The sequence below is a fragment of the Fistularia commersonii genome, chromosome 1 (assembly GCF_037954325.1).
Source record: "Fistularia commersonii isolate RoL2024-O1a breed Wild chromosome 1, RoL_Fcom_v1.0, whole genome shotgun sequence".
NCBI classification, from domain to species: domain Eukaryota; kingdom Metazoa; phylum Chordata; class Actinopteri; order Syngnathiformes; family Fistulariidae; genus Fistularia; species Fistularia commersonii.
Window position 1 is genome coordinate 17,809,388 of NC_141284.1, and position 25,470 is coordinate 17,834,857.

At 43.1% G+C, this 25,470-nt stretch overlaps 1 protein-coding gene across 2 annotated transcripts; it reads left to right on the forward strand.

Moving 5' to 3' along the window:
• The first annotated feature begins 1,877 nt into the window (after window positions 1–1,877).
• nsd2 (nuclear receptor binding SET domain protein 2) lies at window positions 1,878–25,470 on the forward strand. Of its 2 annotated transcripts, XM_086152184.1 has the most exons (22): window positions 1,878–1,976; window positions 3,385–4,016; window positions 4,734–4,899; window positions 6,083–6,246; window positions 7,079–7,495; window positions 7,636–7,765; window positions 8,666–8,772; window positions 8,882–9,002; window positions 9,128–9,243; window positions 10,237–10,326; window positions 10,532–10,658; window positions 11,125–11,325; window positions 13,590–13,769; window positions 13,964–14,120; window positions 14,216–14,418; window positions 14,906–15,009; window positions 16,175–16,444; window positions 19,754–19,870; window positions 20,120–20,261; window positions 20,412–20,518; window positions 21,376–21,574; window positions 22,104–25,470. In XM_086152184.1, the coding sequence occupies exons 2-22, from the start codon at window positions 3,414–3,416 to the stop codon at window positions 22,388–22,390; spliced, it is 4,008 nt and encodes a 1,335-aa protein (XP_086008310.1). In that variant the 5' UTR covers window positions 1,878–1,976; window positions 3,385–3,413; the 3' UTR covers window positions 22,391–25,470. The 2 variants fall into 2 exon arrangements, with proteins under 2 accessions (XP_086008310.1, XP_086008319.1); XM_086152193.1 differs by lacking the exon at window positions 10,237–10,326.

Here is a 25,470-nt window from a genome sequence, read left to right on the forward strand (position 1 = left end):
GTCTATGAGAACAAAACTTTTGGGGGGATTAGCATGAAATAAATGTTAAAACGTCAAAGGTTTGTGTCACTTTAATTCTTCACAGCAATGAAGGGAAGTTTTAAAGGATTGTTTAAATGTATAGAAAAGATATTTGCATAGGGCCCTCTGCCCTTTTTCTACCACATTTTTTTCTAGCTAGCTTGGGGCAGTGATCCAGTATTTTCCCACAGAACGTGCTTGATGATTTGATCATCTTGGTTTAAAAGACTACCTGTTTAATTCCAGTATTGGATGTTTTTACTCCTATTTGCTCATGTTTCTCCAAGTTCTCCAGAGGTACTGTGCATGTTCTCAGATATTCAGCCAATTATAAACCAAGGGAAGAGTCATTTTAAACATTTATTAAATCCTACATAACGTGTTTGTAAACATTCTAAATATTTTATAACTATTTTCTTACAGAAGTGGATATGAGGGGGCTTAGATAGAAGCATCCTTGAAGGCACTTTGAAGAATTGAACCAGGTTACTGATCCCACATTGTGACCAGAAGTTTTGACCTCGCGGTGGACTGTCCTTAGCCCAGATGACCCGGTGAGGATTGGAATTATCGTGGTTTATGACTGACACCCCCCATGCAGGAAGTTATCCGGTGCTCCTGTGACCAATGAAAAAAATCCCTTTAATACTTTATCATGACGTAATTGTAATTGTTTGTCCAGTGCAAGATGACGCACTGGATTATTTGTGTTTATGTTTGAAAGCTAAAATGCCAAACTAAAATTATCAAAAAAATAAAATTGGAAGATTAATTGAGGAGCTCCTGAAGGCCAGCACAAACTGGTGGAGGAAGTAAAACCTGCTAAGTTTTGCCGGATCTCCTCATCTTCAGTGTCTGAATCGGGATCAATCCGCCCACACCCGGATGTTGGCTGCTGCAAGATCCTGCTTACCGCCCCCTATGTTTTACTGCAGGTGCTGCAGCTTAGGGCTTCCCTTTGTGTACCGGCCTCTAAAGCAGCCAGTGATGCTGCTGCCTGGCAGTACCACGTATGAGCAAAGTTGTATTCCTATTTTGACTGCTACAGCTGGAGACAACAATAATGATAGAAATAGCAATAAAGGGACGATTTATTCATCTAGGCAATTTAGTGTGTTTCCAAGTCATTTCATCTCATTAATCTATGTAGTTGCTTCTATTCTAATTGTTTTCCGATTTATTGTGATTAATTGAAAAAAAAGTTCAATCTTTGATTTTAAGTGAGTGCGTCTCAACTCCAATTTCTGCATTCATAGTCTACATAAAGTGACTGTACTGTATTTTGAGCTATCTGTGTTATCATGGCTACTGAATGCTATTTACATTTAGCCTGTGATATTTCTTGCACTTTTACATCATGTTTTCCAGGTTTCTGACGTGTATGTCTTAACTACGGCCTATTTACTGTAGTAGAGGATGCGTACGGAAAGTGGCGAAGGGGACAAGTAAACTCATTTACTTTAACACTACTTCCACTCCACGCTCTTTTATATTTCCATGCCACTACATCTTACAGGAAAATACAGTCATCACATCAAAAAATACTCTCGCGTTACTTTTGGTACTCTGGAGTATTCCTTTGATGAAAATGCGCTGTGACGTGATTTTTTAATTTAATTTTTTTTTTTTTTTTTTGGTATTTTGATTTAATAAATGGTGAATTTGGATACGATGATGTGTTAGCCGCTGCAGGCTCGGGGCCACGGAGCGGGCTGGACGGCGTGGACGGGGCCGGGAAACACCGGGGTCAGCGCTGCCTACGGTTGGTTTTTTGAAAGGACCGGTTGGATCCTCTCTCAGCCGCCGACCAATCGGAAGTGAGTATTTTTCGCGCTGGGTGCCTTCAGAGTTTGAGTTACCCGCAAAGCCTTCGATGCGTCTTGAATGAAAACCTCCGCACCACAGTATGAACTCGGACTTTTTGCCCCTTTAACGAACAAGAGGAGATTTAACAGGTAACCGGGGAAGGGCTGTCTTTCATGTTGTTGTCAACTCCCGGGGATATTTACCGGTACGAGCGTTGTGAGTGTCCGGGCCGAGCACCCATTTTAGCAAGAGGGGACTTGCTAGCGGTGAGCTGGCTAACAAATGCTAGCGCACTTTGACTAGGTTTCAACGGAGTAATGGCGAGCTTCGGCTAGCTCGGGTTAGCATTTTTTGAAACGAGCTGTCATGGCGCCTACAAATCGTCTATTTCAGCGAATCCTCGGCGGAACACTATAAGTGGACCGTAGCAGCCGGGCAGCCACGTTTTCGGTTCTCCACTGGCGTTTCGCGGTGATAGCACGGCGGAGCCGAGGACCTGTTAAGTGTTTCGCCTCCGAAGCAGTGGCTTTGTCTATTTGTTGGAACGCGGTTAATGGCTGACTAGGAGTGAGATGCGGTGGTGAGGAATATCGCTTGACCGCATCTCCATAGCTCAGGTCCATTAGACTCCCCGCATCGTGGCTTCCGTTTCAGGTTGTAGTCGGAGCCCGTGGCGCGACGCTGCAAATGGCAGCGAAAGTTTATTCACACCGACCCGTGGACGAACTCCCACGGTTGTCCTTTCTCAGCCCCGGTGACTCTTATATTACTGTTAATAGTTAGATGACTTAAGAGTCGATTTACGCCGCGGTCGATAAGAAGAGTGGCTGGGACCCAGCAGGGACACGGTCTGCTGCGGTCCAGCCGGGCTCCGGCGGCTCTCCCCGCCGACTTGTCAGCTGCTTCCATTTCCGCGGCTTTTCGAGCCGGTGATGCGCCGGATACGCGGCACGGCAAGCCACCCACTCATTGGGCATTTGCTATGTGCGGTGGAGCCTACAGATTACCCCCCCCCCCACACACACACACACACACACACACACTCTTCCTACTCCGTGCCGCTTTTCCAGAAACGACAGCTAGCAGCTAGCTTGCCCCTTTTTCCAGGAGATAGCCAACTTGGAAGTTGCCGCGGTAAGAGGACCTCTGCCCGCCCAGAGCTGCCCCACCTCTCACATGCATGGATGTTTTAGGTTTAATTATAGGCGTCGTTGAAAAGCGACAGGGATCAACGTTTGGGCCAGGATCTCAATTCGCGTTCTAAATTATTCCGCTTCCACACGGATGTATTGTTGCGTTTGGACTTGCTCAATAACATCCGAAAGTATGGAAGGTGATGTTTTGGTGACAGGTGCAGTTTCTCTGTCGCCCCTAAGGTTTCAGTTCATGCTCCATTGCTGAAAAAGACCAGGGCCATTGTGTTATGCGTTTAATTGATACTCTTTGTTTCATATTCCAAAATCCATTTGGCAAAGGCTAAAATACTGATAATGTGATACCTAAGTGTTCCTTGATGAACCGATGAAGTGAGATGTTTCTGTGAATTCTCTTCTGAAGCTCAGCGAGCCTGGAGGGGGATAGATGGGATGGACAGTAAAGGTAGCTCCCTGCCGTCAATGCCCGAGCCAGCCAACCCCATCAGCATGAAGCAGCCGCCAGAGTCCCTCAGTGTGCGTAAAGGTCACGTGGACATGGGCAGTGACCCCTCTCTCCTGATGGACAAAGCTGCCGCTCAGCTGGCCGCCACGCTCCAAGACGGTGTCCTGCAGAAGATGTCCGGCCACAGTCACAGCAACCACGGCCATGAGCGGCTCAAAAACCTCACTGCTCGCGTTCTGAATGGGGATCAAGATGCCATGCCTAAGATCTGCACTCCTGAGGTGCCTATGCACAAAGGCGCTGAAGCCCCAGCCACGAATGGAACCCACCAGCACAACTGCACTCCACACCCTGAGCCTGAATTAAAGGTAACGATACCTCAGGTGGCAAAGCTGCCTCTGTGTGAGCCCTGCAGTGCTGGCCAGACCACTTTGTCCAGAGACATCGAGGATACGGCACCTGGACTCATGAAGAAAAGAAGGGGGAGACCTCTGAAAACCCAATCTCAACTCACGCACAGTTCCTCTGACATCCCCATGGAGACGCTGGATGGCACACTGACGGTTGAGGCCACAGGAGCTGCAGATGAGGTTCAGCATTTAATCCAGTTTTTTTTTTTTTTTTCTCGGGAAGTGGGGCGATGATGCAATTTGTCTTGATGATGTTGACTGTCAGTTCCACTGGCAGATGGTGTTTTAGACAAAAGGGCCAACTATAAAGACCAGAACACCACAAACAATGTAAGGCCCCTAGCTGAATACATTAGGCAGTCACTTGATGTCTGTTTTTATTATTATTATTGTTATTTTTCAGCTGACAGTATTTTAGTGAAATTCATTTTTACATTTTGACTGAAATATAGGTCTTAGGTTAGTTTTCAACAACAGGAAGCCCAAGAACACAGCTAGAGTGATTGTGGGATCATAGTGAAGGCTGTCAGGATTCACACAGTTCCAAGAAAAACTTAAAAAACCCAGAGAAGTGACGTGCACAGCATATTGTTGACCTTGAATATTTCTGGAAGCTTTCGGTTCGCCCCTTGGAACTCTCGAAATTAGTTAAAAATACGCTGCCAATGGGTATGGAGTAACTTCATAACTAACTGCAACTTGAATATTATTAAGGAAACTTGAATAGTAAGTGGAGCAGAAAGAGGGGAATAAGTCAGTATCGAGAAAGTGACTCTTGAAAAACCATGTAGAAAAAAGTGGTAACCCAGGGAGAAAAATGCAAGGAAAATGGTGATGCAGGTGTGTCTGGAAACAAAAGTAATTTTTTTCTGCCAGCTAAGTAACTCTCTTTTTCAGCTTGATCTCATTCCCAAACCGGCTGTGCAGCCAGAAGCACCTCCATTTCTGATCCGTTTCTCCGTGGGTGATGTGGTCTGGACCAAGGTGTCAGGATACCCCTGGTGGCCTTGCATCGTGACCACAGACCCAGAATTAAACAACCACATAAAGCAGAAACCCCATGGTGAGCTAGCAAGCACTCACGCACGCACGCACATATAGACACATAACACGCTCATATATATACACACGCACTCCTCCATTTAGGTATTCACTGCTTGCAAGCAATGGTCAATGTTTTATTTCAGCATGTAACTTATTGAAGCTGGTTAAGCATCGTTGTATGTACAATATCATTAAGATGGTCACAGTAGTTTTTTTTTTCCATCAAAAAATTCTGATCCTAAATTTCCACTTAGATGTGGATCACTGTTTGTAAACATCAAATTATTTCAACAGACAATTAGACAATTTTTACCTCAAAAACATTATATAAAAATTCTCTTTCACAGAGCAACATGAGGATAACCTTCAGAAACTGTAAGACCAAGTCCAAGAAATTGTCAGTTATTAAAATGACAAGGAATCAATGTCCTCAGTATATGTTAGAAATCAGTGGCCTGAGTATTGCAGGATGGCTTTGCACACAGATACACACACCCTAGATCTACATCCCACCAGCCAGAAATTCAATTTTTCTCATTAATTATTGAATTTGAGGAGGTGCGGGAAGCGGACACTTGAGTTGAGTACAAATATTGCCACTGGCTAGATTTGCTGCAGAGTCTGCCTAGCACTATTATACTGCATCTGACAATGGAAAGCAGTATGTAGCACATAGCTGCAAGATGGGCTTGTTTGTGGTTTTCATGAGGCAACATTGAAAATGACCCCTCAGATGACGGGATGGAACCATTTCTATGAGTCTCCAAAACCACCAATTGGTCACGTCTGTGTGCATGCGTGCGGCAAGACTGTGCCACGTTAATGCCTGATATTTAAATTCCAAAAATAATATTTTTGTCAACCTGGCCAGCAGATTGACTCAAATTTTGAAGTTGTAATGAAACTATTCATTGAACGTCTGATAAGAAAAGAAAGAAATCAGAAATTATTCACTCAAACTCTACAAGAATGACTGCCCCCTTCTTTCATCCAGCTTCAAACACTCCAACACAACCGGCAGGCAGTTACTGTGTGTTCTTGTTAAAGTTGGCTGTTTTTTTCTTTTGAACCCATGTATCACAGCACATGAGTGAATATGTAGGGCAGGGTCTTATTTGTGACACTTCTGAGAAGAAGATGATGTCATCCTGTCGCTGTGTGTCTTGATCATTGGTCTTTTGGCTTTTGCTGTGTGTTGATAGCCAACAGCAGGTCGGGCCTCCTCTACCACGTCCAGTACTTTGGCGACGCTCCAGAGAGAGGCTACATCTTTGAGAAGAACATGGTGTCCTTCACTGGGGAGAGGCAGTTCCAGGATCTTAGCCAGAGTAATAAACAGCTTGCCTCCCGTCTCCTCTGCAAAAAGGTAAAGGAGCTGCCGCTTCCTGCTTGTTCACCCTGAGTAATTTTGCTGAATTAAGAGTGTAAAAGCAAATGTCACTGGTGACATGTTTAATATTTGTGTATCACAGAGTGTGATACTTGGAAATATTCATCGTGTCATTCTCCTTCTGTCGATCAGACATTTTGTTGGTTTGTTTAGGAAGAAAAAAAATCATCAGTTACTGCGCAGTCAAGTGTTTTCTCTTTGATTTTAAATCTTGTCCTGGGTGTTTAGGTCTGCAAACTCACTGCTTGTGTTTAGAAATGGGCATCAATAAGCATCTACTAATAAAACAAATGAAACGAGAGAGCTGTAATATGAAATGAACGCAATATTTTAGTAGTTTCCATCCGACCACAGATCACTTTATAATTAATGTTTTGGAAAATTCTCAGGCTACTAGTCACTTCAAATATTTCACATCCTTCAAAATTATGGTTAAAAAAAAAACAAGCATATGTCATCAAAAATTGGTTGCAACATGTGAAAGTTATGATGTCCTTCCTTGACATAAACAATTTATTGTGCAATAATGAGGGAGAAATGGTTAAACATTCAAACTGACCAGCAAAAGCAAAATAATTTCCGTTAATTAGTTCAGTGATGTGTGAAACATTTCTGATCGGTGACACCAGATCTGATTTCTCATTTAAATGTAGATGAAAGACTGCGATCGGCCAAACAGAAACAATTTAGTTTATGACTAGTTTGTTTCTTCGTATGAAAACATGTGTGACTCTTCATGAGGAGGCCGATGGATGGGATATCCTGATGCATTTTGACTCTGGTGTTTTGTTTTGTTTTTTTCTATCAGACCACAGCATCTATTCCCCGGAAACTCCGAGCTCAGTGGAACATGGGCATCATCCAGGCCAAGGAGGCCCTCAACATGTCTCTGGATGAGCGCTTGGCCAACTTTAAGTTCATGTATGATGACAACGGGCCTCACCTGAACCCCCACATCCTGGAGAAGCTCAAGCCGGTGGAGGGCAGCAAGGTGGTCCAGGAGGCAGAAGCACGTCTGGCCTCAGAGCTTTCTCAGCCGCTGTCGGGCCCTGTCGGCAGTCCTGCGGCGGCTCCTGGCACCTTGAAGATGCATCTACAAAGAACAAAAATCAAGGCGACAGAGTGGCAGGAAGGGGGGAAAGGCCATGCAAATAACTCCACATCGAGAAAGAAAACAAATTCAGTTCCTTCCAAAGGGACGTCTCTGCTGCTTCCATCCACACAGGTTTGGAAATACTTGACTGTCAAAGCTGTAGTCAGGAATCACAGCTGGCCCTTACCTTTAGATTACAATCTTGAATCCGATTCAACCATAGAATGCCTTTTCCCGCTTTACTGAATACATTACTTTTGTCAAATTTCTAGGAAACCATCTCCTCCGATGTTCGTGTGGAACTGGGTCAACCTCTGAAGGCCAAGAAACAACCCAATCTGCCCCAGTCTCCCTCCAAGGCTGTCAGGAGGCTGAAAAAAACAGATGCGTCCAATTCAACCGGTAAAAGTAAATTTCAAGGTTCCAGCTTGCAAAAGCTGCTGGTGTTAAAGTTAGTCTGAAGTGAATATTTGGTAATTCCAGCATTCAACTTACAGATACATTTTATTTATTAGAAAAAAAACTGCCTTCTCTGCTTACTCCCAGGTAAAATCCCAACTTTTATGAGTAGATCAAAAAGTCCGTTCAGTTTATCTTTCTGGTTTCTGTGTATTTTCGATCAGTCACCCGGAGGAACGTCTCCCCACATTAGTAGATGATGAGATAGTTTTAGCTTGGAATAATTCTATTAATGCGCTATGGTGAGAAGTTCCAAAGAAAGCCCAGATTTAGGCCTGGCCCATAGCTGCTTGTAAGCTTGATATTTCAGTCAGGATATTAATTCATGTTTCAGGTGTCTTTGAGCTGTAAAATAATACATTTCTTCAATTATGAAATGAGCAATGTACTTTTTTCTGCACACTAATATGATATTATCTGGGGGGAAACGTCTTGGTTTATCTTCATGGCAATTCTTTACTTTTTAATTTTGTTAAATCCAATCCATTCACCCACCCTTTGTTCTCAAAATGTTGGTATAACACCCCACTGTCATCAAGTCACCTTTATAAATATCAGCAACTTCTGGCTGAAAAAAGATCAATTTCCCTCAATTACCAGGAGTATTGGAAAACCGTGAATTTCAAAAATAATTTTTCCCTTATACGTCCCAGTATAGGGGAACAATAGTGATGGTTGCATAAATCCACATAGACGTCATTGCATTGGCTGAGCCATTTTCAATGAGTTTTGATCAGAAAAAAGGAAAAGGGGAAAAAAATTCTAAAATATCCAATTTTAACATGCCATTAAATGACTTAAAGCTGTTTAATGCAGACCTTTTTTCTGACTTGGGCTCTTTAGTTAATAGAGAGCAGAAGAAAAAGACGACCTCCAAAAAGCCACTAATAGGCGCTGCTGCGGATAAAGATCAGCAACCCAAGAAGAGACGCAAAAATGCCGAAAAACAAGTGAGTTTCCTGTTTGGGCTCAGACACAATCAAGTGGCAAAGCACTATTGCGGCGTCATTGAATTATCCAAAAAGACATTGTAGTGAAAATGACTCTTCCTTATTTTAGGCCAGTCTCCTGACTGCATCAGCCTTAGCAAGAACAGACAAACCGGTAAAGAGGAGAAAGAAAACTGATGCAGATGTTAAAGAACCCAAGAAGCGCCAGAAGACGAAAGCACCAGCTGCAGGTAACCCACCAAAATCTACAGATTTTCCCTTCCACTCCCTTCTTTTTCCCACCTGCAAGACACGTCATTGGACTTGAGTAGCTTCTAACAGTTGTTTGCAACCATTGGCCTATTCCCCCATGCAGACAACCTGGATGCTAAGAAGCCAAAGCAAATGAGGAAACGGAAGCGGGATGGGGAGAATGAGGTGGAGACCTCCAAGGCGAAGAAGAGGCGGACCTCACCTTGTCTGGAGCCCGAGGTTGGGGCTTTACAAATTTCAAATTTCATTTATGTGCAATGTAGTGTTTGACTCTCTGAATAGTCATAACAGTTAAATTGACAAAATTTTTCACCAGGAAAACATTGTTGTGCACACACCTGATATAGGATTTTACACACCTCCTTGAAATTTGGCGACTTTCAGCCATGGAAATAATGACAATTGTAAGCCAAAAAATGCATGTTAAACTTTAAAACGCATGTGTATTTGTTGTCCCACTTGATTTGAATCTAAATCAACCCTGTGAAACTGAAAAATATATCGGTAAATAATTTCAACAATACACTAAAAGGAGAAAAAGGGGACGATTTATTGGTAGCTCAATGATTTTTAAAGTTAAATTTTAAAATGTTCATACTGATTAAGAAGTTTCTTGGATGTCTGTTTTGTATCTGACAATAAAACGTGTAAGAAAGGGAAAGTATGCCTTTATAACTTGTTTGAACAGTAAATTTGGCTTGGAAGTATTTTAATTTTTATTTTGTTCGTTTATAACCAAGATTTTCCTTGCAAGAAGGAACAAATCACCGGTAGTAGTTCTAAAAAAAGGCTTGGAAAATAATCCTGAGGTGCTGGAACCCTCGATGCAGTATACTGTAATTTCCGGACGATAAGCCGCGACTTTTTTCACGTAAACAATGGAGCGGCAATTCTGAGTCCGTTCACCAAAGAAGACGACTTTGACGGTTTTAGTGTGCAGGAGGAAGCTCAAGATAGCGATCGGCTAGCCGGTGCGGCTTATATTGAGGTGCGCTCAATAGTCTGGAAATTACGGTAGTTTTCTTTTATACATTTTTGAATTTAATCGACTTCCCAACCAGAGTTGGTAAAAAGTCAGTTAGCAACACTTTGATTCCTTCTAATCTGGCCATTTTAGATGATTTGTTTGAGTTAATCTCTAAACCTGCATGACGTCAGCAGGCCTGAGATTATAGTTCCCTAAGTGCTTCGAATGCCTGTTCCACTCTACAGGGATCAGGCAGTGAGGGTCGTCCTGACTCCCCCAGTGACAGCTTGGACGGGACTAAGAAGGGAGAACGGAAGAGGGAGTTTGTCTGCCAGGTGGGCGTGATGGACACCTCCTCGGATTAGACACCTGTTTTAGATGAACACACGCACGCGCGCGCACACACACACACACACACATAGGAAGCCCTCTTCCTGCATCCAGAGTCCACAGTGTCTGCCTTATTCTGTTCTGTTCACACAGTCTTTGACCAGTGGTGCTCCATCTTACTCTTTGGTGTGCCCCCCCACCCTCCTGCAGGTGTGCGAACAGGCTGGCGAAGACCTGGTTCCCTGTGAAGGCCAGTGCTGCGGGATGTTCCACCTCCATTGCCTTGGCCAGTCCTTCAAACCAGAGGACAAACTGCTGTGTCAGCAGTGCAGCTCAGGTGAGTCTGCATCCCAGAAGCCGTGCTACCGTAGTCACTGAGAAGAATTTGGTGGAAAAGGGTTGCATTTGACTATTCAGGGGTTTGACTACAAGTGAATTATAGAGAATTGTCTTCAGATAGGGGCTTTAAAGGATCAGACTCGAAAATGGATCCTAAGATATTGATTGTTTTAAAGGAAAGGGTCCATATGAGACAAAGAGGTGCTATTAATATGGAGTAAAGCAAGTATTTCAGGAATTCTAGAATCTCCTCACGTCCCCCCAACCAACTGTAACGCAATCTGAGCATTGTCTTGATGTCGCTGCAGCCAGGGCGTCCTGATGGGATTATTTTCACACACAATCTCTAAATCTGCACTCCTGCAGCCGCATTTGGGTGTGTTGATTGTAACTCTGGATTAGTCTGCGTTCCTCAATTTTCAATTTATTTATTTTTATTTACTTTGTTTAAAACCTTTGGTCAGGAGTTCACCTGTGTTTCACCTGTAAGCGGTCGGACGGCGAGGTGCGCCGCTGCCATGTCACTCACTGCGGCAAGTTTTACCATGAGGTGTGCGTTCGTCTCAGCCCCATCACCGTATTTGACAATAAGGGCTTCCGCTGTCCACTCCACGCCTGCCTGAGCTGCCACTACGGTAGCCGCACCAAGCACAAGTCCAGCAAGGGTGAGGACCGTTACCATGGAGGTGCTCTGACACTTGGAGTACTGAAATGAATGTAAAATGACATCTCACTCGATCAAAACTTAATTTGTACGCTTTGCTGAGTTATGAAAACAATCTGCAATCAAAAACAACAATCAGTTATTAATTCAAATTTTACTGTCACAATAATATTTATTATTATAAATTGTTTTAAGCTTGATATGATTTGAGTCAACAAGCTGATGGCTGATATTAAAGGTTGACCTTGTGTTGGAGTCAATGTCATGCTACTGCTAGTTATATTGATTAGAAAAATTTACATGAATTGTATGATCATTCATAACAGCTGCAAAGGAAATGATTTCCTTTTATTCTGGCTGATACTTTTTTATCACACATTACCCCTGAAACTTTTCTCTACCTTTCCCAACCTGCTTGACCATGTTTCTTCACCTCTTCTGCACACTCACCATTGTGCTGGACTGTTGACCCTAAGTTCTTAAAATCCTCCATCATCTTTATCTTCACTCACTGTAGCCTCACTGTTCCCCCTGGTTTGCTCTCATTGACTCAAACATTATGTCTTGCTGCAGCTAACCTTCATTCCTCTCCTTTCAAGGGCATACCTCCACCTCTCTAGATTTTCTTCCGCCTACTCCCTGCTCTCACTGCAGATCACACTGTCATCTGCAAACATCGTAGTCTGTCGGGATTCCGGTCTGTCAGCCTTTCCATCACCACTGCAAACAAGAAGGGGCTCAGAGCTGACCCCTGATAACCTCCACCTTGAACCCCTCTGTTACACTTACAGCACACCTCACCACTGTCTCACAGCTCGCATACATGTCCTGCACCAGTGTAACACATACATCCATCACTCCACACTTCCTCATACAGTACCAAAGTTCCTCTATTGGCACCCTGTCGTTTGTGCTTTCTATTTATTTATATGTTTGTTTGTTTGTTTGTTTGTTTATTTGTAGGTTTATAAAGGCACAATAACATCTCCCTCCGACCTCTGCACCTCTCCACCAGCATTCTTAAATCTAATACTGCATCTTTAGTACTCTTTCTATGCATGAAACCATACTGCTGCTCACAAATGCTGACTTCTGCCCAGTCTAGTTTCCACTAACCTTTCCTCTAATTCCATTGTATGGCTCATTCTCTCCCTTATTCTTCAAAATGGGCATAATCACACTTATTTTCCATTCCTTAGGCATCTTCTAACTTCATCCTCTTCAATGCCCTCCTCACTTCACCTTTACTAATCTCTGCTATTTTGTGGTCAACAATACCTCTTCTACCCTTTTCTCTCTTTCCTTTTTCTCATTCATTAGCTCTTCCATCTTCCTATCTTTTGCCTAGCACCTGTCAGTACATTTCTCTCTCTATCCTTACTAACCTGAACCTGCTATACATCCTTACCATTTCTCTATATAAATCAATCTATCGCTGTTTACTCTCCAACCTAGTGTTCAAGTCATCATATGCCCTTTGTTTTGCCTTTGGTACCTCTGTCTTTACCTTGTGTTGCATCTCCCTGTAGTCCTGTCTGTTCTCTTCAGTGCCCTCAGTCTCCCTTTTCTTGTTTTCCATGTATATACTTCCTCATTCCACCACCAAGTCTCCGTATCTACTTTTCTTCCAGACGACAAACAAAGTACTCTCCCACAGCTAATCACATTAACTGTAGTTGTCCAGTCATCTGGAAGATCTCTCTGACTACCCAGAGCCTTTGTCAATGCCTCCCTTAAAATCATACAACACTCCCCCCTTTTCAGCTTCCAGCAACTTCTTTTTCCATCACTCTTCCTTTGTCCTCTTCATCTTCCTTTTAATGACATCCATTCTACAAACCACCATCCTATGCTGCCTGGCTATACTCTTACCCTCCTCTACTTTTGATAGACTAGACTATATTTATCTAATGTTTATTTATCTAGACTATATTTTCTACAGAAAATATAGTCGAGCTGTGTGCTCCTACCTCCACTCTTGAATGAGAAAAGGTATTCACTACTGCTCTTTCCATCCTTTTGCAAAGTCCACCATCCTCTGTCCCTCTGCCCTTGATGCAAAAGGTGCCCATCAGCATATACATGTTTTCACTCAACTAACACTTAACAAATTGAATTGTCAAAAAAGATTGCATCTAGAGTGGATGTTAAAGGACTAAAAAAATGTCTTCACATCCAAAATAAATCTAAATTACTTCCACCGAGGGATGAACTTGTGGTTTTGAGTTCGGCTTCCTGTCTCATCGGGTGGGTCTCGTGCCACAGGGAGGTTGATGCGCTGCTTGCGCTGCCCGGTGGCCTACCATGTCGGAGACCAGTGCGTGGCTGCTGGCAGCGAGATGATCACAAACACCGCCATCGTCTGCACCAACCACTTCAACGCTAAGAAGGGCTACAGCCACCACAGTCACGTCAACGTCAGCTGGTGCTTCGTCTGCTCCAAAGGTCCGACACTGATGTTTTTATTCCACCAAACATCCATGCCTAGAAGGGAAAATCAGTTTTGTGAGCAGAAACAGATTCACAAGTAGTTTGAATGGAGTTCAGAATCTGTTCATTTGACCGCCGGCCATCATTGCAGAAAATGTCAAACATGAGTGCATGTGTCCACTGTTTCCTTTTGTGATTTATGTTTGAAGGCGGGCGGCTGCTGTGCTGTGAGTCCTGCCCGGCAGCCTTTCACCCCGACTGCCTGAACATCGCCATGCCTGACGGCAGCTGGTTCTGCAACGACTGCTGGGCTGGAAAGAAGCCCAAGTACCGAGACATCATCTGGGTCAAGCTGGGAACGTACAGGTGAGGGAAGCTGCTGCCTGTGCTGTTTAAAGCGTCACATTTTCTTATGTTGTTGTTTTGATTTGTTTTAAACCCCCCTAAAATGTTGGCTACAGATGGTGGCCTGCAGAGATCCAACATCCCAGGAACATCCCCACCAATATCCAGCACCTCCGTCATGAGATCGGCGAGTTCCCCGTCTTCTTTTTCGGCTCCAAAGACTACTTCTGGACCCACCAGGGCCGAGTCTTTCCCTACATGGAAGGAGATCGGGGTAGCAAACACCAACGGACCGGTATTGGCAAAGTCTTCAAGAACGGTGAAGATCTATATATCTAATTGTCCTGGGCCTTGCATGTTTTGAGGTTCAATGCGGTAAAATACGCTCAAGAGTACAAGCACGATATGAATGATCCATCCCTCCATCTTCCCCCGCTTATCCGTCAGTCGGGTCACGGGGGCAGCAGCTGGAGCTGTTAGGCCCAGACTTCCCTGCCCCCCGCCACATGGTCCGGCTCCTCTGAGGGACCCCAAAGCATTCCCAGGCCAGCCTGAAGACATAGTCTCTCAAGTGTGTCCTGGGTCTTCCCCATGGTCTCCTCTCAGATGGACATGCCCGGAATACCCCCCCGGGAGGTGTCCAGGAGGCATCTGACTCCTCTCTATGCAGAGGAGCAGCGGCTTTACTCTGAGCTCCCCCCAGATGACCGAACTTCTCAACTTCTCACCAATTAACAGAATAACTGATACTTTGATTTTTGTGTTTCTGAGCTAACAATTGACAAACACAATGATTCTCTCCTCAGCTCTGCTAGAGGCTGAGGCTCGATTCAAGGAGATCAAAATGAAACGTGAGGCCAAGGAGGCACAAGAGAAGAACCGCAAACCACCCCCGTACAAATTTATCAAGGTGAGTGTTGACATGGCTGCCTTTCTGTACATGTGTGTTTGTTCTGGGTAGGAGAAGAAACTAACCACTCGAAAGATGTGAATATCCCATTGTTTTGTTGTCTTCCCGGCGAAGTACTTGCAGAGTATTTAGTAAAGACCAGAACTGTGGATACTGCGAATGGTAATGGCCAAAACTGTTTTAAGACTCCTGTCAGGGAATGTTGTTTTGTTATAACATATTAATAAAAAAAGAAAAAAAAAACTCAACTATAATCAGAACCAGTCAACACATACAAAAATGCATAGTTAACCCTTTTTTTTGACAAATATTGCCTGTTTGGTATCCTCTTAATACATCTTTATCTCAAAACACCAAAACATCTCACATGTGCTGTCCCTCTGATGGACTCATTCCTGATTCTCTCTATCCTCACTCCCAAAGGGAACCTGAACATCTCCATCTCGCCTTCCTCCTATTCTGACTACTTTTTGTCTCTAAACCAATGAACATCACTGGTCTCACCTTTGTTTTTTACACCTTTTCTTTAGTTCTAGCTGATTGTCTTTTATCGCACATCACACTTGACATTTTTTTTTCCCATGTTCCAACCTGCTTGCACAATTTCCTTTACCTCATTTCCACAATCTTTGGTGCCCTGGACTGTTGAACCTATTTACTTGAAATTCTCCACCTTCAGTATCTCAATTCAGTATCACTTCAGTATACCTTCAGTATCACTGTAGCCTTTCCCCGCATCTCCCTGTTCTCCTGTCTACTCCCTCCAGTCTGTTTGTCTATTTGGTGCCGTTCTCACCCCAGAACATTCAGAAGAAACCCTTCCTTCAATATAACTCTGGTTCCATTTCTCTTCCTATCAATACAGTGAAAGAACAACTTAACTCCTGGTCCTTTCTTTGCTCCCTTTCCACCTGATCTCCTCGACAAAGTATATCCTCCTTTCTCCTCTGCATCATATCAACCAACTGTAGTTTTTCCTGTTATCATCCTGATATTCAAATACTGATTATTCTAGTGACACACTCATTTAAATCGTGGGGTTTCTCCCCTCCAAAGACCACTAGGGATTTTTCGCTCCAAAATCATTACCTGAAACTTTTTTTCTTTGCCACACCAACATCCTTGTCAACTCGAGTCAGGGTTTTCTGTCGTTTTCCTCTCACAGGTCAACAAACCCTTTGGGAAGGTCCAGGTCTACACTGCTGACATCTCTGAGATCCCAAAGTGTAACTGCAAGCCCACGGACGAGCGGCCTTGCGGGTTCGAGTCAGAGTGCTTGAATCGCATGCTACAGTATGAGTGCCACCCACAGGTGTGTCCCAGTGGCGAGCGCTGCTGCAACCAGGACTTCACAAAACGCCTCTATCCAGAGACCAAAATCATCAAGACGGCCGGCAAGGGCTGGGGACTCATTTCCCTGCGGGACATCAAGAAGGTGAGGAAAGAGCCGCCTCTTGTTCTGTGGTCTAGTTCAGTGATCCCCCACATCATCATTCATGAGGCCTTCCAAATCTTATTTTGAAAAATGACTTTTTCTGCCTTTGCCTTACTGCCGCACTTAATATTGTAATTGCCTAATATAAAGTGTCGTCGTCTTCTTCTTCTTCTCCTTTTGGCTTCTCCCTTCAAGGGTTGCCACAGCGAATCAATCTTCTCCATCTAACCCTTTTCTCTGTGTACTCCTCTCTCATACCAGCTACCTTCATGTCCTCTCTCACTACGTCCAAAAACCTTCTCTTTGGTCTTCTTCGAGACCTCCTGCCTGGCAGCTCCAATTCCAGCATCCGTCTACCAATATACTCACTATCCCTCCTCTGTACATGACGAACCATCTCAGTCTGGCTTCTCTGAACTTCTCTCCAAAACATCTAACATGCTGTTCCCCTGATAGATTCATTCCTGATCCTATCCATTCTGGTCACTCCCAAAGAAAACCTTAGCATCTTCATCTCTGTGAGCTCTAGTTCTGCCTCCAGTCTTTTCATCATTGTAACTGTTTCTAGGCCATACAGCATAGCTGGTCTCACGACTGTCTTGTACATCTTTCCTTTCATTCTGGCTAATATTCTTCTATCTCATAGTACCCCTGACACTTTTCTCTACCCATTCCAACCTGCTTGAACCCGTCTCTTCACCTCTTTTCCACACTCTCCGTTGCTCTGGACCGTTGACCCCAAGTACCTGAAATCCACCAAATTCCTGATCTCCACTCCCTGTAGCCTCATTGTTCCAACCATGATCCTCTCATTCACACACATATACTCTGTCTTGCTGCGACTAACTTTCATTCCTCTCCTTTCCAGTGCATACCTCCACCTCTCTAGATTTTCCTCAACCTGTTCTCTGCTCTCACTACAGATCACAATGTCATCTGCAAACATCATGGTCCATGGAGATTCCTGTTTAACCTCATCTGTCAGCCTGTCCATCATCATTGCAAACAAGAAGGGGCTCAGAGCTGATCCCTGATGGAGTCCCACCTCTCTGTTACCCCTATAGCACACCACACCACTGTCTCACAGCTAGTATACTTGTCCTGCACCAGTCTCTGCCACTCCAGATTTCCTCAAACAATACCAGAGCTCCTATCTTGGCACCCTGTCATATGCTTTTTCTAAGTCTCCAAAAACAATATGCAGCTCCATCTGGCCTTCTCTTTACTTCTTTATTAGCATTCTCAAAGCAAATTGTGCATCTGTAGTACTCTTTCTAGGCATGAAGCCATACTGCTGTTCCTAAATGCTGACTTCTGCTCTCACTCTAGTTTCCACTACTCTTTCCCATAACTTCATTGTATGGCTTATCAACTTTATCCCTCTAAAGTTGCCGCAATTATGCACACCCCCCTTATTCTTAAAATGGGGCACCATCACACTTTGTCTCCATTCTTGAGGCATCTTCTCACTCTCTAAGATCCTGTTGAATAATCTAATCAGAAATTCTACTGCTGCCTGTCCTAGACACTTCCACACTTCCACGGGTATATCATCATGACCTGCTGCCTTTCTACTCTTCAATGCCTTCCTCACCTCACTTTTACTGATCTGTGCTACTTTGTGGTCTACAATAGTCACCTATTCTACCCTTGAACTCTTTCCATTGTTCCATCATTCTTCTAGCATCTGTCAATAAATTTTCCTCTTCATCCTCAATCACTGGGACCTTTTCTATATCCTTTCCATCTTTATCTCTCTGTTTCGCCAACCTGTATAGATCATTCTCTCACTCCTTACTGTCCAACCGAGCATACATGTCATCGTACGCCCTTTGTTTGGCCTTTGTTACCTCTATCTTTACCTTACGTTGTATCTCCCTGTACTCCTGTCTGCTCTCTTCAGTCCTCTCCCATTTCTTCTTTGCTAATCACTTTTTCTGTATATATTTCTGCACTCTACATTCTACCACCAAGTCTCATCTACTTTCCTTCCAGATGACACACCAGGTAATCTCCTACCTGTCTTCCTAATAACACTAGCTATTGTTGTCCAATCATCTGGAAGCTCTCCCTGACCACCCAGAGCCTTTCTCAACTCCTCCCTGAAAACATACAACACTCTTCCCCAGCCTCTTTGTCCTCTGCTCTGCCTTTGTTCTCTTGATCTTCCTTGTCACCGGAGTCATCCTACAAACCAACATCCTATGCTGTCTGGCTACACTCTCACCTACACCTACTTTGCAGTCACTGATCTCTTTCAGGTTACCTCGTCTATACAAGATGTAGTCGACCTGTGTGCACCTACCTACGCTCTTACAAGTTACACCATGTTCCTATCTTTTCTGGAAAAAAGTGTTCACTACAGCCATTTCCATCCTTTTTGCAGAATCTACCACCATCTGTCCTTCTGAGTTCCTATCTTGTATACCAAATCTGCCCATCACTCGATTGTCTACACCAACATGTCCATTCAAGTCTGCTCCTATTACCGCTCTCTCATCTCTGGGCATATTTTGCATCACTTCATCTAGCTCATTCCAGAACTTCTTCTCCTCAAACTCACATCCCACTTGCGGGGCATAGCTTCTAACAACACTGAGCATCACACCTTCAATTTCCAGTTTCAGACTCACAAGTCTATCTGACATTCTTCTCATGTCCAGAACGTTCCTAACAAACTCCTCCTTCAAGATAACGCCTACTCAATTTCTCTTCCTGTCAGTACCATGATAGTATAACTTAAAGCTTGTTCCGAAGCTTCTAGCCTTACCACCCTTCCACCTGGTTTCCTGGACACACAGTATATCCACTTTCCTTCCCTGCATCATGTCGACCAGCTCTACCTTTTTATGTCATAGTTCCTACTCTCAGTCACAGACTCTTGCCTTTTCCTCTTCTCTCTCTGCTTCTCTCATGAAGATGTTGCACAGCCTTGCTTATGTAGACATGTTTTCCATGTTTGGTGTCTAAATACAATAACTTTTCTGTTCAGTGTGAAGGATCAGAGTTTGGTCATTTATTTCTATTGTAAAAGACCCTTGCTCTATACTGCAACAGCTCACAATGGGTTTAATCTGAATCCTTGATGTCTTTTTGAAAAAAATGTGTTCACAACGGGAAATGGCAAGGAACTGATGTTATGAATTGATTAAAATTACAAGAGCCCCTTCACGCACATCCTGTTGGTAAATTATAATTTAATGATTTCTATCAGGAATCAAAATAATCGTGGTTCTCAGCAATGATCTGATTAAAGCTACTTAGGGGTTTTCTTCATGCCGATTAACTTGCTGGGATTTTCTCCTGCAGGGGGAGTTTGTGAACGAGTACATTGGCGAGCTGATCGACGAGGATGAGTGTAGGGCCAGGATCAAGTTTGCTCATGAGAACAACATCACTGACTTCTACATGCTCACCATTGACAAGGTATGTGCGCTACCAGAGTCTGTGTATTTGTCTGTGAGTGTGTGCTGCTCTGCAGAATATCACGGCGCCGTCTCCTCTGCAGTGCCGTCTCTGCTGGGAGCTACAGAAACACAGTATTGCATTGGGAATGTTGCATGTTAGATGCCTGTAACATCACAGTTGACAATACTACACATACACACACAACATACAATTTTCCCTGGATGAAGTCCCTCCGTGTCACAACATAACAAAATTTCGAATCTTCAGGATCGGATCATCGACGCAGGTCCAAAGGGAAACTTTTCTCGTTTCATGAACCACAGCTGTCAGCCCAACTGTGAGACTCAGAAGTGGACGGTAAACGGAGACACCCGGGTCGGCCTTTTTGCCGTTTGTGACATCCCGGCTGGTGAGGAAACAGTGCTTTAGGTCTTAGACAAACTGGACCATTGTGAAGTAGACCTGTTTTCAGCCTCTGGTGCAGTATTTTGGTTTTGCTTTTTTTTTTGGTGGTTTGTTTGTTTGTTTGTTTTTAACCCAAACCTTGTTTTTTTTTCAGGGACAGAGCTGACATTTAACTACAACCTGGACTGTCTGGGAAACGAAAAGACGATTTGTCGCTGTGGAGCCCCAAACTGTAGCGGGTTCCTCGGGGACCGACCGAAGGTCAGCGTCTGAGACCACTCTCTTCACCTCTGCTCTGATTCGAACTCTTCATCCTCAGTGGTTTGCACAGGGTTGCTCATCTGGCGCCATTAGCCTCATGGCAGCAGCCAGAGTGAGACACCTACATCTCCTTCACTGGATGCCAGATGGATGATGTGCTCTGTCCTTGTGGTTCCATCGCGGCACTGAAGGATGAAGATGATGATGATGATACACATAACATAAATTAATTGAGGTTAGGGTTGTGAACAGACGTTGTTACAGTTTAATCAGGGTTTTGTCAACCTGAAACGTGAATATCTTCATGATTTCATTGATGGAGTTTGCTGAAGTGTGAACTAAAATACTTAATTTCATCATAACTATCCCAAATACCAGGTTAAATCTGACTTGAAAATACTTTTATTACTTAGATCAGAAATATGTCCTTGGTCCCATGACAAAGTAACTAGAAAAAGGATTTTCTTCAAATGTCAAAGTTATAAATATCAAATTGAATTCCCCAAAAAACAAGTTTTAAAACTGAACTGACAGAATACTGGAATTCAGTTTCAAATATATTTTGAAATGCATTTCACAGTTTTGGAAAAAGAATCAAAGATTTAACCTGCAGGATAAAAAACAACCTCTCAAAAGATCTTATTTTACATTTCTCATCTTGGTGGGAAAAGAAAAACGTGGGGAAAAAGGAATCCTCTAAAGGCCGAATAGTCAAATATGAGTTTGAAAATAAAGCTTGCTCTTTCTGGGTCTGATATGATGTTTTTTAGAGAGCGGCCAAAATGATTTTTTTTTTTTTTATAATCTGACGTACCTGACTTGACCAGAGGGCTCCCTTGCTGCCATCTCGTCCCCAGAACTCCAACGGCCAAACGGCTGAGCCCAAAGGGAAGCGCCTGAAGAGGAAATACAAGAGGAGGAAAGCAGAGGGAAAGAAGAAGTCGGACGATGAGTGTTTCCGCTGCAGTGACGGCGGGCAACTAGTCCTCTGTGGAAAGAAGACATGCACCAAGGCCTATCACCTGACCTGCCTCAACCTCACCAAGAGACCCTTTGGTAGGTGCCTGTCCGACTACCATAATACTTCTATTAGACCCAAGACTTATGACTGGGACACAAACCAAAAGCGAAAGTGCACATGAACTTTGTAAAGCAAAATGTTTCAACTTTCTATTTTGTGATCATTTCTGTTTTTCTCTTTTTTTTTTTTTAGCCTGTTTGTAGTTGTAAGTTGATGTATTGTCAATGTTAAAAATGACTAAAGTGATTTACAGATAGCGTTTTTCAATGATCTTGTGAAATAGTCCATTCATTTTTCAGATGGTGGGGGGACGGACTAAAATAATTGACCAAATAGTAAAAATCTCAGTTCTTCTAAAACTGAAAACACAAAGTAGATTGTTAGCCACATGAATTTAAGTGGATTATGAATATTTTATCATAAACATGTAAAATCTGACAGGACGTCCGAGTCAATCCTGTTTTTAATAGTGATTATTCAGCGAGAGTATAAAACTCTTCTGTTCTATTTCACTACATTTTTCCTACCCCTTTGAACTTCTTTGCTCTGAAACACCCCCTGCAGGCCGCTGGGACTGCCCGTGGCACCACTGTGACGTCTGTGGGAAGAACTCAGACGCATTCTGCCAGCTCTGTCCCAATTCCTTTTGCAAGGATCACCAGGAGGGGGCGCTGCGGGCCGTACCCCCTACGGGGCAGCTGTGCTGCCTGGAACACGACGAGCTGGAGAGAGGACGGCTGGAGCAGGATGCCGCCTCTCAGACCACCACTGCCCCTACCAGCGCCAGCCGCTCTAAGGCCCCCAGGAAGGTAGGGAGCAAGGGCTCCAAGAGGAAAGCAGCTGAGGCCTGACGTGATCTTTGACCCTGTGTAAGAACCTTCATGCCAAACAAGACTCCGTGCTCATGAACAACTCTAATCCCCTACTTCAAGATCCTGAAAACCAAGGCACTGTACATCTTAGTCATCAGGGAACATCTCGCGCTTGACTTTTACTTCAAAAAGAAAAAAACAAACAAAAAAAAAAACATGTTCAGGTTATTTCTGCACTGAAGTCAAAAACCAGCTGTGGTGAGGCACAACGCAGCAGCGCGAGCAGGTCAGGAGAACCTCCACTTACCAAACACCAGCCTTTTTATCATTTATCCCCTTCCCTCTATTTCTTTTTTTTTTTTTTTTTTTTTTTTTTTTTGTTTTGTTTCTGTTTTTTTTTTAACGTTTTTGTTAGAATAGCCAAACATAGTAGTTGTATTATGTGCAGAAAAAAAGAAACCAAACCTGCCTGAAGCGAAAGCGAGCCTAGCCTTCTGCTGTCACTTGAATCTCGACACAGAGTTTTTACATATTTTTTCTAATTGTTGTTTCTACAAGTGTTTATATCTGAAGACCAAAATGATGATTTCCTGGACCAGCTATACACAAGTCTTCAAATTGAGTGTTTTTAGAGATATCTATATAGATCTACACGTGTATATATAGATATCAGAGGATGTCACATCAGAGCAGGACACTATGGCTTGGCCTCTTCATCCAACTGCAGACGGTACGTGCGTCGCTGTTTTACTTTCTAGTTTTCACGTTTTTTTTGTTGAAACGCTGTGCTGAAAAGGAGAGGGAGCAAGCAATTTTTGACACACTACTGAGAGGTTGACCAGGCGAATGAAGGAACGTGAGCTGTTTAGTTTTTTGTTCATGGAGTTTTACCCCGATGGTGCTGTTTCTACTCAAAAATCTTGATGTCTGATGCTCAAATACTGTTTGTAAAATCCAGAGGCCGCTTGGTGTCTCCCCATTTGTGTGTGTGTGTGTGTGTGTGTGTGTGTGTGTGTGTGTGTGTGTGTGTGTGTGTGTGTGTGTGTGTGTGTGTGTGTGTGTGTGTGTGTGTGTGTGTGTGTGTGTGTGTGTGTGTGTGTGTGTGTGTGTGTGTGTGTGTGTAAAAAATGGAGGAATTAATCAGCAGACCTCAAGTATTTCTTTTATAAATCCTCAGGAGGTGTTTTTTTTTTGGATAGTCTAAATACTGCATCATACTTATCAATGCTAAATGACACTTTGATTACAAGACTTATGGAAGAGATTTCATACATTGGATGCAACTCTGTTCGAGAAAGTACAAGATACCTTCCTCTGCACTGTGTTGCAGGCTGAGTTAGCTTGGCAAAACAAATGCCAGCCTATGCTACGTGTTAGCTTACGTCTGTTGGAACGAATGAATTACACACTCCAGTCAGCCCAATTACTCGTCTGCTGCACCTGTTCATGCACCAAGGTCTGAAGTGAAAGTTGGTGAAATAAAAGTATCACCAAACTCTGTTTAGAAAAGGAGCATTTAAGCTGATATGTATTTTTTTGTTTTTGTGTTCTAAAATCACAGCACAATGTCATAGTGTCATAACATGGTGAAAGAACAAATCAGTGTGAACATTATGGGTGTTTTTTGGCGGGAAGATAGTGGTATTCTAGCCTTTCGAAGGAAGCCTGCTAACAGTTACCGTGGGCTCCTATTCACCATGCTAAGCTAACAAGCAGATGGTGCGTGTTTGTCTTCTTCCTTATGCTAGCATTTGTAAGAACAGGGAAATTTCCAAGAAAATTGTCCTGCTTTTTCGTAACTAGAGACGATGATACGATGATACGATGATTGATTGATTCAGAATTTAGAAAAATTTATAAATGATGGGCTACTTTTTTTTAGGAGTTTAGCTGCACTTAAATAGTTTCCATGCCATACAGAAGTTTTTTTTTTTAAAGAACGTAACACCCAGATGTGTTTTTTTTTTTTAATTTTTTTTTTTTTAGATTTAACTAACTTGGTGTACATTTTTTTAAAGAAATATTTAATTTGTGGAGTTTTTTTTCCCCTCCTCTCCCACCATGATCGTTGGCCCACTGTGTGATGGGAAATGGCTGTCATTGACGACCCCCCCCCCCCCCCCACCGGGTCTCAATGCCAATGAGGAATGTCCTCAGAAAGGCTACCATACTGCCAGCACACATCCACCTCACGTCTCCATCCAACAACTAAAATTGAGAGAAAATACAAGCTCTTCTTCCCAGGTGCAAGCCTCCTTCAGCTGAGTAGAACAGAAGAGGTTCACATCCAGTTTTTTTTTTGTTTTTTTTTTCATTTTCAACTTGTTGAGAGTGAACAATTGGGGCTGAGCAAATAAGTTTGTAAATTTGCTTGGAACTAGATGTTTAGATCTTTGTCTGGCTCTGCTGGAGAGCAATGTGTTGGAAACTTTATTTTTGTGATTTTTTTTTTTTTTTAATTCCTGGGACACATTTGTTCTTTGTTCAGATGACTGTTGGTTTTTATTTGAACAGGCTTCCGCTGGCTATTATCCCTAGCTCATATATAGAGATATATATATTTTTTGAAAAACAGCAATAATGGAAAAAAGGTTTATTTCTGTGGTCTTGAATATTGCAGGATATAGATACAGTTTTTCAGGTGTTTCAAATCTTCTCTCTTTAATTGTCCAAATTTGGTGTCCCCCTTCACAGATTTTGCATGAAATCGGTTGAAACTCAAAATGAAGTGTGCCATATGTGGTCAGAAAAGACAATTTATATCTGGCAATACAAAATTGACCCCAAAGTTTTCAGAGTAATCCATTTAAAATCTGCAAGCCCTGAAAATGATGAGAAACTGTCCATGTCCTGTGAAGCGCTAGATCTTTAAAACAACTGAAAGCAAATCTTTTAAACAATTCCTTCAAAGAATATCATGTTTTTTTTTTTTTTTTTTTTAGTGAAACAGTCACAAAATATCTGCAAGAAATCACACAGAGAAACTAAATCACCTAGAAATGTATACATTAGAGCATCCAGAGCAACAACCTGTGTCCTGGATCTCATCTCTACGTCATAGGATTTATATCCTTGAGCCCCCATTTCAGGGGCTCCCTTTTCACACCAGCCTCCCCCCC